Below are 14,060 nucleotides of genomic sequence, written 5' to 3' on the forward strand. Positions count from 1 at the left end.
TGAAAGTATCCAATTGCTGAAAACCGTCGTGCGAAGAGCGCTCCTTCCCGATCCCTCTTTGGGAGCTGCTTCCCGCAGCCTTACAGTCAGGGACAATTCACCCATGTGCCAGAACAGAGGGATGCAAACTGGAACAGGACCGAGCGGAACTGGATGCCTGGGGAACGTAGTAGAATGCCTGGGACGAGCCCCACCTGGAGCGAGGGGACGGAAGGAGCTGGGCTGTTGGCCTAAACACAGCCTAGGGAGGGGATATAGGGGGGACGGGAAGGACTCCAGAAAGGCTTGAAGCCTGAGGATGGCATTGGCAAGAACAAGTGGGGATGGACTGGGCAGGAACTGACTCAGGCTGAAGCCGAAGAGGCAGGTGCGTGATGAAATCCCTATCTGCTACTTGACATCTTGGTGTGGATGAGCCATCAGCCTCAAACCAGTAAAAAAATTTCTGAGCTGGTGCCCGCCCACAATCAATAAACCAACAATTTATTAATATCATACAGATTGTTTAAAAATACGACTTGACCATGACTTTCAGGGGTTGTAATTGTTAACGTTTCCACCTCTTGCCTGAACCACAAGAATAATAGAATTCATAGAATATTAAGGTTTGGAAGAGCATCTCAGGAGGGTCCACTATTCAACCCCCTGCCTCAAAGCAGGATCAACACAACTAAATCTATCCCAGCCAGGCTTGTCAGCCTGACCTGTAAAAACCTCTAAGGATGGAGATTCACCACTTCCCTATGTAACCCTTCCAGTGCTTCACCACCCTCCTATGAAATAGTGTTTTTCTAATATCCAACCTAAACCTCACCCCACTGCAACTATGAGAACCCAGTTGCTTTCTTGTTCTGTCGTCTGCCACCACGGAGACCAGCGTAGCTCCACCCATCCTCTCTGAACCCCCATTTCAGATAGTTGAAGGCTGCTATCAAATCCCTCCTCACTCTTTCTCTTCTGCCCAGACTAAATAATCCCAGTTCCTCAGGCCCTCTCCTCATAAGTCATGTGTCCAGCCCCCTTAAATCTTTTCCGTTGCCTCTCATGGACTTCTCCAAATTTTCACATCCTTCTGGTAGTGGGAGCACCAAAACTAGATGCCAATACTCCAGGTGTGGCTCCCTATCCGAATAGGGGTGTGTGTAGCGGGTGTGGTCTGCCCGAGGGGTTTATCAACAGCCTGGCGTAGAGGCTGTTCCAGGGAAAAGAGCTACTAGATATGGAGAAGCAGTCCGTTGGGCCACGCCCTCCAATACCTTCAGTGGCCTATATAGAGGCTGGGAGCTAGAGTGTCATCGCATCTCCTCTGTAGCCAGATGAGGAGAGACTGGACCTGGCTGGCGGGACCTGAGCAAGTACGCTGAGTTACAGCAGGTGACTGGGGAAGGCAGAGGGCTGGAGAGGTCCAGCTGAAAGCCTAGCGTTGCAGCCCTAGCACGGATGGCCACGGGTCTGGGGGTTGCAGAGGCGCAGACCAGGGGATAGGCCAGGCCAGCGGTCCAAACCAAACTTGCAGTGATGAGTGGTGTATGTCAGTTCTTGCCTAGGCATGGGGCCTAGACAATGCCTGGCCAGTAGCCTTAATACTGATCAAGGTGCCAGAATAGTGAATAGTGGGTGGGGGTTCACTGGGGAGGGGAGACCCTGAGAGAAAGGAGTTTCTGACAAGAGGCGGCACCCCAGATAACAGGAGCCTGGATGGGACACAGGGGCAAAGCGGTAGCAGGACACTGGCCTGCAGAGGGTGCTCCGGAGACTGGATGAGCTAATTCCCAGAGATGACCAGCAGGGGGCGCTACAAGGGGAAATCACTTCCCTTGATCTGCTGGCAATGCTCCTACTAATACAGTCCAATAGGCTGTTTGCCTTCTTGGCAACAAGGGTACGCTGCTGACTCATATCCAGCTTCCCGTCCACTGTAATCCCCAGGTCCTTGTCTGCAGAACTGCTGCTTAGGGATTCTTCCATCCTAAGTGCAGAACTCTGCACTTGTGCTTGTTGAACCTCATCAGATTTCTTTTGGCCCAATCCTCCAATTTATCTAGGTCACTCTGGACCCTATCCCTACCCTCTAGTGTGTCTACTTCTCCCTTCAGCTTAGTGTCATCTATGAACATGCTGAGGGTGCAATCCTTCCCATCATCCAGATAATAAAGATGTTGAACAAAACTGGCCCCAGGAACGACCACTGGGGCACATACTGTCTGCCAACTGAACATCAAGCAGAGGAAAACAAAGAAAGATGAGATTCACACATTATTTGCAGATATGAAGATGTGAACGGGCCCCTGTGATCATCTCCTCTTATCTCCTGCATAACATGAGCGTGCCCTGAATTCACTCCTGGTTGAACCAGAGCAGAGTTTAGTTTTAGGAAAACTTCCAGGCTTGAGTTAAAACTTGGCAGGGACAGTGAATTCACCAGGACCCTTGGTAAGTTGTCCTAGTGGTTAATTACCCTTGGTGCTAAAAATTTACACAAGATCCTGTGACTTCAAAAGCTGGTGTTTTCAGAAGGAAAAAAAAAAAGCACCTGTACCACGCCTCCTTTGCTGAACTATTGAGGGTCGGACACAGGAGTAATGTACCTGCCTGGGCATCTTGGCATCACAGAAATGTCAAACTGTCGGTGACAAGTTGTTGGGGATGCCTCAGAGGGCTGGGTTTTAAAGCAACATTTTGACTTAAAATGGAAAAACTTTGTTGAAATCAACATTAGCGCATTGAAAATTGCAGTTTAGCCAAAGCTACTGTTTTCAAAAGGAAGCTGTTCGATGTGAAGCTTTCTTATCAGACCCGGTTACTGTGGGGTTCCCTGGGCAGTTCTTGTGTGGGCTTGTGATAGTCTGTACCCCTATGTTCACCCCTTTTTCAGGCCTATAAGTTTCATACAAAGTATGCCTTGTGAAAAATCATTGGAAAAAATAATAATTTGCTGATTACAATGGTCTTGGTAAAATACTGGTGGCAACGTTGTATGTAAAGTTATAAGAATAAGATTCATCTGTATGGTGTTATTAAGCCCTTGTGTACACAGTTTTGTCAGCAAAAGGCAGCTTTTCCCAAAGAAATACTGGAGGTGTACACACTACAATGCTACTCTCCTGTTTTGGTAACAAAATAAAACCACCTTGACGAAAGGCATAGAGATTTTTGAGCCAAAGTTTTATTGACAAAGTGTCAGTGTAGACACCATGCTTGGTTTTGTCAATGTAAATCGCCTCTAGGAGGTGTCCCACAATGCCCATCCTGACCACTCTGGTGAGCAGTTCAGACTGCGCTGCCTTGCCGCTAGGTAAGCAAGCATCTACCCCCTTCCCCCTTTAAAGCCCCATGAATTTTTGGAATTCCACTTCCTGTTTGCTCGATGTGGAGAAATCATATTGACATTTTCCCAGCTGACCGTGTTGGCTCTATACGGCAAATGCTCTCCCACTTGGAGCACTGCAGAGCTGTTGGATCTGCTCAGTAGATGGGGAGAGGAGGCTGTGCAGTCCCAGTGGTGCTCCAGCCGTAGGAACTTTGATACTTACGAGCAGATTTCTCATGGTTTGTGTGATAAGGGCTATGAACGGAACATGGTGCAGTGCTGAGCGAAGATAAAGGAGCTGAGGCAGGCACAGCAGAAGGCAAGGGAGGCAAATTGTCACTCCAGCACTTTACCGAAGACCTGTGACCATTCTTGGTGGCAATCCCACCTCCACCACTAAGGGTATGTCTGCACTACGGGATTATTCTGATTTTACAGAAACCGGTTTTTGGAAACATATTGTATAAAGTCAAGTGCACACGGCCACACTAAACACATTAATTCAGCGGTGTGCATCCATGTACAGAGGCTAGCGTCGATTTCTGGAGCATTGCACTGTGGGTAGCTATCCCATAGCTATTCCATAGTTCTCGCAGTCTCCCCCGCCCATTGGAATTCTGGGTTGAGATCCCAATGCATGATGGGGCAAAAACAGTGTCGTGGGTGATTCTGGGTAAATATCGTCACTCAATCCTCCCTCCGTGAAAGCAACGGCAGACAATCATTTCGTACCCTTTTCCCTGGATTGCCTGGGCAGAAGCCGTAGCACGGCAACCTTGGAGCCCATTCAGCCTTCTTTCACTGTCATCGTATGTCTACTGGATGTTGCTAATAGACGCGGTACTGCAGCACTACACAGCAGCATCCCTTTGCCTTTTGCAAGTTAGCAAAGACGGTTACTGTCTGCTGCTTTGCTAGTTGACAATGACGGTTACCAGTTATACTGTACCTTCTGCTGCTGTCATGAGTGCTCCTGTCCGGTCCGGTGAGGTCGGCCGGGGGCGCATGGACAAGAATGGGAATGACTTCCCAGGTCATTCCCTTCTTTACGTTTTGTCTAAAGGTAGAGTCAGTCCTGCCTAGAATATCAGGCAAGCCTATTAAAGAACCAGAGAGGCAAACAGCCGCTCCGGGTCAGAACCCCAGACATCCTGCAGAAATGATGAGCTGCAGGCCATTCTAGGGGGTGCCCCTGCAACAACCCCACCCATTGCTTCCCTTCTCCCCTAGCCCTCCTGGGCTTCCGTGTCAGTTATCCCCCTATTTGTGTGATGAAGTAATAAAAAATTCATGAATTTAAAACAACACTGACTTTATTGCCTCTGCAAGCAGAGATCAAAGAGGGGAGGGGAGGGCAGCCTCCAACTGCCATGATATTCCAGGCAGGACTGAATCTCCATTAGACAAAGCTTAAAGAAGGGGATGACTGGGAGTCATTCCCATTTTTGCCCAGGAGCCCTGGGCCGACCTCACCGAGGCCAGCCAGGAGCACTCACGGGACAACAATGACGGATACCAGTCACATTGCACCATCTGCCATTCGCAAGGGAAGGGAAGGAAAGGGAATGCTGTTGTGTAGCACTGCAGCATCGCATCTGCCAGCAGCATCAAGTAGACATATGGTGTGTGACAAAGTTCCTCCTCTACCTTGATGGGTCCTGCGCTTATTGGCAGATTTGCTCACCTCAGTGATCTTCCCCACAGTCTGGATCAGCTCTTCCTGTGTCTGATCAGGAGTTGGGAGGTTTAGGGGGAACTCAGGTCTGCCCTCTACTCCGGGTTCCAGCCCAGGGCCCTGTGGATTGCAGCTGTCTGTAGTGCCTCCTGTAACAGCTGCATGACAGCTACAACTCCCTGGGCTACTTCCCCATGGCCTCCTCCAAACACCTCTTATCCTCACCTACAGACTTCCTCCTGGGCTGATAACGCTTGTTACTCCTTAGTCCCGCACCACAACCCTCACTCTATCTCCTGCCTCTTGCTCCAGTCCTCACACGTGTCAGCCAACCAATAATTTCCACTTCATCTCTCCGTCTCCGCTGACTGGAGTGACACTTTTTTAAACCAGTGACTCTATTAACTGCTTGATTGCGCAGGTGATCAATCAGCCTGTCTGCTTATTGTCAAGCGAGTCTCTGATTATCTCTAGTGCAGCCCTGCTTCTGGTCCTCAGAACAGAAAACACTCAATCCAGTGACCATGTATTGCCCTCTACAGATCCGTAACCCACTGGTTTGGATTGTCACAGGGTGACATTGAAAAAGACAAGAAACGATTTTTTCCCTTTGCTTTTCACGAGGAGGGTATGTGGGGGGACACATATACCTAACCACCACACAATGTTTTGACCTTCAGCATTTGGAATCAGCCAAGAATTCAATATGGTTTTTGGAGAGTGCGGAAGTGGGATAGCTACAGTCCGTCATGTCGCCCTCCCTCCGTAACGTCCATTTAATTCTTGCTTTCTGTATGGCTTGTCTCAGCTCTTAATTATCATGCAGCACTGTTGATCCTGTTGTGGCCTCTGTCCATCATAGCCTTGGAGATTTTTTCACATGTTTTGGCATTTCGTCTATTGGAACAGAGTTCTGATAGAACAGATTCATCTCCTCATACAGAGATCTCCCGTACGGTCCATGCTAGATCTCTTTTTGGATTCTGGGACTGCATGGTCACCTGTCCTGATCAGCACTCCACGCTGGGCAAACAGGAAATTAAATCTAAAAGTTCGCGGGGCTTTTCCTGTCTACCTGGCGAGTGCATCTGAGTTCAGATTGCTGTCCAGTGTGGTCACAATGGTGCACTGTGGGATAGATCACGGAGGCCAATACCATCGAATTGCGGCCACACTAACCCTAATTCGAAATGGCAATGCCGATTTCAGTGCTACTCCCCTCGTCGGGGAGGAGTACAGATATCGATATTACGAGGCCTTTATATTGAAATAAAGGTCTTCATTGTGTGGATGGGTGCAGCGTTAATTTGATTTAATGCTGCTAAATTCGATATAAACGCGTAGTGTAGACCAGATCTAAGAGTCTTGTGGATACTTTGGCAGGCTGGCAATGGCAGACAGTGGACCTAACCCCAAGGACAAGGAGGTGGAGTTGGATGATGACACGGAGCCCATGGCAGGGTCGTCCAGTGCAACGATGAGTCCAGAACTGTTTTCCGGTCCGGAGGTGTCTAGTCAGTCCCAGCAGCCCCACTCTGGTGAGCAAGAATCAGGAGAGGAAAACCCTGGTAAGTGACCTTTTGGAGCTGATCCTGCCCAGTTATATGATGTCCAGCTTTCCTTTCCTCTGTATGGTCTAGAAGGGATAGAAATGTACAAGACTAGCTGTGTTTATATGTGCTCCAAATTACCCTGTGCAGCTAAGCAGTGTGGTAGCATAGTGTGTTGACGCACACCAAGATTTCATGGGAATCCTCCAGATAGATTTCTAGGAAACTTTCCTGCAGGTACTCAGCAATTCCCTGTTGAAAGTTCTTTGGCAGGGCTGCTTTGTGCCTTCCCCCAATGTAGGAAACTTTCCCTCGCCCCTCGGCAATCACTTGTGCAGGGACCAAAGGGGCACACAGGCGAGCAGCATAGGGTCTGGGTCTGAAGCCGCACGTGTGCAATAGATGCACCCTTGCAAACTTGCTTACCCTCAGGAGTGAGATATTCCATAACCCCTGCCTGTGGCAAATGGTGGCAGAATTTACAATATTGGCTCTAGTTGCCTGCACTGACCCCCTTGAAACATCACCTATGCTCTGCCTCAGCTTTAATGCCATATTTAGGGAGTTCTCCGAGATATGTACTTGCCAAGGGTCAATGAGAAAGTGATTAGTATGTTACAAGAGGTGTATTTTACTATAATGATTCAATGCTGTTCATGTATGTTTTATGCTCTGTACCTCAGGGGAACACCTGGCACCCCCATGTTCATCCTTGTAAAATGATTGTGTGGTATCTAATGCAAAGTTTGTCATGTCAGGTGTCTTCAGAAGGCTCATGATGCACTGATCATTGTTGTTATAGTAATGTTATAGTAATGTTATAGGTTATGATTTCATGTATGTACTTATGAGGCTGAAAACGTATCCTCAGGGCTTAAAATAAGCCCAGGCAAAAACTCTCCAAGAGCAGAGAGGCAGTTCACACCTCATCAGGACAGGTATGGGGCAAACCCAGCCCAGCCTCACAGGAACAAAGGATACTGCCTTAGGCAGCAACAAAGGATCTGTTGTACTCTCGAGTGAGTCACCTCCCCTTCCTTTGGCCAGTTTGGGACTACAATGAGGTAATGCTCACCTGACTCTGAAGGGGGCGGGGCAAAGCCAAGAGGGATGAAAGGAGAGACATTTGCCAGGCTCTTCCTCTCTCTTCCACTTCCATCTACAGACATCACCACCAAGCAACTGAAGCGCTGATCAAATGGGAGAGCCTGGCTGAAGAGCAACTAGCAAGCCTGTGGTGAGAAGCATCTAAGTTTGTAAGGGCACTGAAAGTGTTAAGATCTGCTTAGAATGTGTTTTGCTTTTATTTCATTTGACCAAATCTGACTTCTTGTGCTTTAACTTATAATCACTTAAAATCTATCTTTGTAGTTAATAAATTTGTTTGTTTATTCTACCTGAAGCAGTGTGTTTGGTTTGAAGCATGTCAGAGAATCCCCTTGGGATAACAAGCCTGGTACATATCAATTTCTTTGTTAAATTGACAAACTCATATAAGCTTGCAGTGTCCAAGGGACATAATTGGACACTGAGATACGGAGGGTCCTAGGATTCTGTCTGGGACCAGAGATATTGGCTAGTGTCATTTGGTTACACAATCCAAGGAGCAGTTGACATGCCAGAGGCTGTGTGTGAACAGCCCAGGAGTGGGGGTTCTCACAGCGGAGCAGGGTAAGGCTGGCTCTCAGAGTCGAGGACTAGAGTGACCTAGCAGATCACCGGTCCAGATAACACCAGAGGGGAACGTCACACTATTCCCATACACCTCCTCTATCTACCTGTCTATCTCTACACATACTGGGCTGTCTGAGCTGTGACCCAGCCTCCTTCCTCCCAGCCCCCTCACGCTGTGGCCAGATGCTGGAGAAGGATCAAAGGGCTGAGTTCTCACCAGCAGCTGAGATGTGTCAGGGCTAACCACAGCGCCTACATGCTTCGAGCTGGGAGCTTATTGTCAGCAGCTAATCTCCCCAGCTCCAGCTGTGCATGAGAACCAGATGTGCAGGGCAATCACCTGTGCAGGGAGACCAGCTGTGCCTGGCAGAGTGCCAGGAGGTGTGACCTGCAGTGGGCACCCCACTGGGTTGTGCACAGAGTCAGGCTGGACACAGCCCCAGCTGCTGATCTTCTCCAGGGGGAAGGGGTGACTCAGCAGCGCCCGTTCTTCCCACCAGCCCGTGTGATCAGGTGTCCAGGCAGTGAGGTGGCTGATCTGCCCCACTGAGGCGAGTGTCAATGTGTCTTGAGGTCCCCCCTGCCCCTCCCCAGCCTGCCCTATATAAACCCCCGGGCTGAGACTGGGACACCATCCCCTCCCCTGGACAATGCTGCTGCTTCTGCTCCCCACGGCCCTTCTTCTGCCCCTCGGGGCTCAGGCTGGTGAGTCTGCGGTTGGAGGAAGCAGAGCCCTCATCCTGCTCTAGGGTGGAGAGTCCAAATTTAGCATCAGGGCCAGCCTCAGGGAGATGGGGGGAATGTGTGTGGGGGGAGGATTCTTGGGGCAGGGGACTTGTGAGGAGCATTTGTGGAGGGGGGAGGCTCAGCTCATGGGGACATGCACTGGGTTGTAGCTGGATTCCCGTTCAGGAGAATATTCTGCTTTTGTGTCTCTTTTGATTGATTTGCTTGTTGCTTCCCCCTCCCCTCAACATTGTGTTTCTTTGGGGTGGGGTCTCTGCCAGGGGAGATCATCGGGGGACGGGAAGCCCGGCCCTACTCCAGACCCTACATGGCCTTTGTGGAGACAAAGACGGGGCCAGAGAGCACCACTGAGTGTGGGGGATTCCTGGTGCAAGAGGATTTTGTCCTGACAGCTGCGCACTGCACGAAGAAGGGTGAGGTGCCCCTCAGATGCCAGCCACACGGCTGCTGTCCAACCGTCTGCGGATCGGAGATGGGGGATGGCCCTGTGGCTACTTGGGCTCTGCTCAGCCCCTGCACCGGGCAAACCCTGATGTAGACATGGCTCAGGAGCCAAGCCCTCCTTCACCTCCCAGGGTGGCCCCCTCCATCCATCCCTGACCAAAGAGCACATGCAGGGCTCCAAGGGTGGAGTCAGAGGCAGGACAGATAGTCCCTCCCCCAGCTTTCAGTGGTGTTCTGTTGGGATCTCTCTCACCTACCTTTCCCCGGCTGCACAACCCAGAGGGGATAGCAGGGAAACGGCTGCTGAGGACAGGGTAGATTCAAATTCCTGACCCATGGGAAAGAAGGAAGCTTCTTATTTTGTACACAACCGAGTTCAGGGTCCCCGCTGTGCTAGGTGCTGCACAGACCCTGACCGAGATCAGGGCCCCCGTTTTGCCAGGCACTGCCCAGACACACAATGAGACCCTGCCCCCAAAGAGTTTCAGGACAGATTTTTAAAGGTTTTGGATTCCTGATGGGATGGGAGTTCAGTGCATAAAACACTTTAACAATCCGGCCCTGGTACTCTGCATAGACAAGGGCAATGGGAAATCAGGTTGTAGGGGGAGAGGAGATGGAGCTGGGCAGGAGACTGAGAGACAGGATAGTAAGGGGTGGGAAGAGGAAGGGAGTCCCCAGCCCCAGAGGTGTGGGGCTGTGAGAAGTGATTTTCCAAAGGTCTGTACTGTCAAAGCCAGTCCCTGGGCTCCAGCTCCCTTACGAGGCTTTGTTAATTTCAGAAACTCCAGAGACTGAGAAACTCATGACAAAACTGCAAGAGTTAAGAAAATAAATCTGGAGACAGACCCCCAAATAATTAGCATGATAGCATTGGAGAGCTCATGATTTTTTAGCCAGTCTTGTGATTTGGGCTCCCCTCCTCCTCCTCCAACTTTGACTTGTAATTTTTGGAATCCTAAAGCTCTGGTGACGCGCCCACTGTCGTCATCCTGGGAGCCCATGACCTCAGCCAGAAGGAAAGGACCCAGCAAGTGATCCAAGTGCGATGCAAGATTCCCCATGAGGACTTTGATAGGACAACCTTGGAAAATGACATCATGCTGCTCCAGGTAGCATCCCCCACCACAGTGTCCCATGTGCGCTAGTAACCACACGGTGATGTGGTAGGGCTGGGCTCATTTGGGCACCATAGTGCTAGGAGAGGAGTGCAGTCTAATGGTTAGAGCAGGGGGGTCTGGGAGCTAGGACTCCTGTGTTCTATCCCCAGCTTTGGGAGGGCACTTGGTCTGGTAGTTAGAGCAGGTGGGAGTCAGGACTCTTGGGTTCTATCCCTGGTTCTGCCACTGACTCTGTATGTCCTTGAGTAAGTCACCTCACCATTTTGTGCCTTAGTTTCCCCCTTTGTGAAATGGGGATAAGTTTTAAGTCCCCCTTCCCAGGGTTTATTAATAATGCGCTGTGAAATCAGTGGCTAGAGTGAGCCAAAGAAAGCCAAAGTATTCATTGGTGCTGTCTGTCTCCAATCCCACCTCTCTGGAGGGCAGTGGAAAGGGCAGATGCATCTCCCAGGCCATGCCAGTAAATCTCTTCTCTCTCCCCTCTGTCTCTCCAATGAAAGCTGGAGCGCCGAGCTGTACGGAACAACGCGGTGAAACCCATCCCTCTGTCCCCGGCCAGCTTCCTGCTGAAGCCAGAGGCCATGTGCAGCGTGGCCGGCTGGGGCCGTACCGGTGTCCACATGGTGCGTCCTGCCACCAGGCTCCAAGAGGTGACCTTGAAGATGGCTGATGACAAGCAGTGCGAACTCTTCTTCAACTCCTTCAACCGGACGTCCATGATCTGCATGGGGAACATCAAAAGGAAGCAGTCATCGTTCAAGGTGACTCCCCTACTGTAGCTGTGCTGCCCTGGCTTGTAGACTCCCTTGAGGGTCTCACTCACTGGATTTTATGAAGGTTTCACTTTTCCAGCCATCCAGAGGCAAAAGTCCTGTGGACATTAATAGAGGCTAGGGAGAAGCAGCCCAGAATCTAATAATGATCGGAGGCAATAAGGACTCTTCCTCCAGTGGAGGTGCCCCCTATAGAGTCTCCCACCCTGCCTCCCATGGAATAGCCCCCCAGCGACTCATCACCCTTCTCCCTGCAGCACAGCGCCCCCTAGTGTTGCACTGGGACCTTGGGGTCAGCACTGACTGCCAGTGGAGAGCACCCCCTAGTGAGTCAACATGGTCCCTCATCCAAGCATGGAGCAGGTTATTTTAAAATTAGACCTTTTGCATCCAGAAATGGGAGCAGAATGAATCAGTGGGTATGGCTGGGGCTGGCTTGTTGCATCTTGAATTCCCCCCAGCCTGCTTTCACTGTTAGGTTGACAAGATGTCCCGATTTTATAGGGACAGTCCTGATTTTGGGGTCTTTTTCTTATATAGGCTCCTTTTATCCCTCACCCCCGTCCCGATTGTTCACATTTGTTGTCTGGTCACCCTATTCGCTGTAACGTTCCCTCTTCTTCTCTCTGTAGGGTGACTCCGGGGGCCCACTGGTGTGCAATGGGCTCGCCCAGGGCATCGTCTCTTACGGGAAAAACAGTGGCCTCCCACCTGCCGTATACACGCGTATCTCCACATTCATCCCTTGGCTCAGGAAAAAAATGGGAAGGGAGTAGCTGTGCAAAGAGACCAATGGGCTGCCAGCTGTTCTGCCATTCCACTGCCTTCACTACTTCTGGGGCTTTCCCATCGGAGCGGGGATGCTGCTGCACTCATCTGGGGGCACCCTCAAGCCAGCCAGTCCTCACCTCACCCTGGGGTCGGATGGGAGCCGGCGCTCCCTAAAGGGGACAGACTCTGTGCCCCATTCCTCACCCCAGGCCCCCAAGCCAGCCAGTCTCCCCTGGGGCTAAATCAGAGCTGGTGCCCCCTAGAGGGGAAACACTTCATGGCCCCCATTCTCCCCCCTCCCCGAGCCAGCCAGTCCCTCCCTAGAGCTGGATGGGAGCTGGCGCCCCCTAGAAGAGAAAGGCCCTATGTCCCATTCTCTTCTCTCTTGTTCCTTGGCATGAAAACCTTTCTCTGTAATGTGCTTGATGAAAACTCGCAATGTTCTCTCCTCTCTGGGTCCAAGCCATGGCTTGCGATGCAATAAACTGCTTTAAGCAGCAGCTGCTGCTGGTGTCCAGGCTCCTGAGTCTTTCTCTGAGTGGAACAGCTGTCCTTGGGTGGATGCCCATGCGCCCCCAGCGTCTCAGGAGGCCCCTTCTAGCCAGGACACAACCTTCTTCTCCTCTCTCCTTCACCCGGTCCGTGACGCCTCACAGCTGGAATTCATGGGACTCCCTAGACTGGATCCAAGGCAGTGGCTATCTACCCAGAGTCCTGTCTCTGACAGTCGCCACCTTCAGAGGAGGGTGGTAGGACCCCACAGTACTGAGTGAAGAGGTGAGACACCAGGACTGTGGTGTTTGCGGAGAGGGAGACAACATTTACAGAGGCTGTTTGGGGAGAAGGGTTCAGCTGGGGAGGGGCAGGAGAGAACTAACTTAGCTGGCTAGAGAGAGCTTAGTGTGGAGACTTTCAAAGACCCCCTAGGGTGGAGCAGCTATCTCAGGCCCCTCTGCAATGAGGGAAAATGCATATGATTACAATAGCACCAAGATCGGGGTGCATCATTGTGCCAGGCACTGCCCAGACCACGACTGAGAGCAGGGCCCCGTTGTGCCGGGTGCTGTACAGACCCTGACCGAGATCAGGGTCCTGTTGTCCCAGGTGCTGCCCAGACCACAACAGAGATCAGGGCACCGTCGTGCCAGGCACTGAGAGGAGAAGTTGTCTTGCTGAAGGTTACACAGAAAGTCAGTGGCAGAGCTGAGCAGAGAAACCAAATATCCCGACCCCCATTTGGTGCCCCTTGCCATGGGGCCGTGCTGCCTCTCACTTTTTGCCCATGATTGTGGGCTGCCAGAGGAATTGTCAGAAGAAGGTGGGGGGCGGGGAGTGTGTGTGTGTGTGGGGCAAACACTTGTAATTCCCTCAGCTCCATCCCTGTCATAAACAGATAGCTAAGGGATAATGTTTCTTTTACCTGTAAAGGGTTAACAAAGGGAACCAAACACCTGACCAGAGGACCAATCAGGAAACAAGTTTTTTCAAAGCTCAGGGAGGGAATGTTTGGGTGTGTGTCTTTTGTCTATCTCTCGGCTATGAGAGGGATCTTTCTATCTTCAAGCTTCTAATCTTCTGTTTCCCAGTTGTAAGTACAGGTATAAGACAATAGGCTTTTATTGTTTATTTTTGTATTTACATGTCTGTAGTTGCTGGAATGTTTAAATTGTATTTCTTTTTGAATAAGGTTGTTTATTCATTTTTTCTTTTAAGCAATTGACCCTGTATTGTCAACTTGATACAGAGACTATGTTATGTGTTTTTCTTTCTTTTTATATAAAGCTTTCTTTTTAAGACCTGTTTGAGTTTTCTCTGGGTAGGCTAAGGAACGAAGGGAAGGGAAATTCTCTTTGTGTTAGATTTAAGGACGGTGAATCTGTGCAGCCTCAGGGGAAGAAGGAGCGGGGGGAGGTGAATTGTCCTCTCTGTTTTGAAAGTCAAGGAGTTTAAGTACAGTATCATCCAGGATAACCCAGGGAGGGGGAGCCGGGGATG

The 14,060-nt window shown here is 50.6% G+C and overlaps 1 protein-coding gene across 1 annotated transcript in view; it reads left to right on the forward strand.

Moving 5' to 3' along the window:
* Window positions 1-8,859: 8,859 nt before the first annotated feature.
* Window positions 8,860-14,060, forward strand: part of LOC116820456 (mast cell protease 1A-like) — a 26,629-nt gene continuing 21,428 nt past the window's right edge. The window contains exons 1-5 of the mRNA XM_075072117.1: window positions 8,860-8,914; window positions 9,217-9,357; window positions 10,364-10,512; window positions 11,022-11,282; window positions 11,927-12,066. Of these exons, the coding sequence (XP_074928218.1) occupies window positions 8,860-8,914; window positions 9,217-9,357; window positions 10,364-10,512; window positions 11,022-11,282; window positions 11,927-12,066 (746 nt within the window). The remainder of the gene's footprint in view (window positions 8,915-9,216; window positions 9,358-10,363; window positions 10,513-11,021; window positions 11,283-11,926; window positions 12,067-14,060) is intronic.

The sequence above is a fragment of the Chelonoidis abingdonii genome, chromosome 14 (genome assembly GCF_003597395.2).
Source record: "Chelonoidis abingdonii isolate Lonesome George chromosome 14, CheloAbing_2.0, whole genome shotgun sequence".
NCBI classification, from domain to species: domain Eukaryota; kingdom Metazoa; phylum Chordata; order Testudines; family Testudinidae; genus Chelonoidis; species Chelonoidis abingdonii.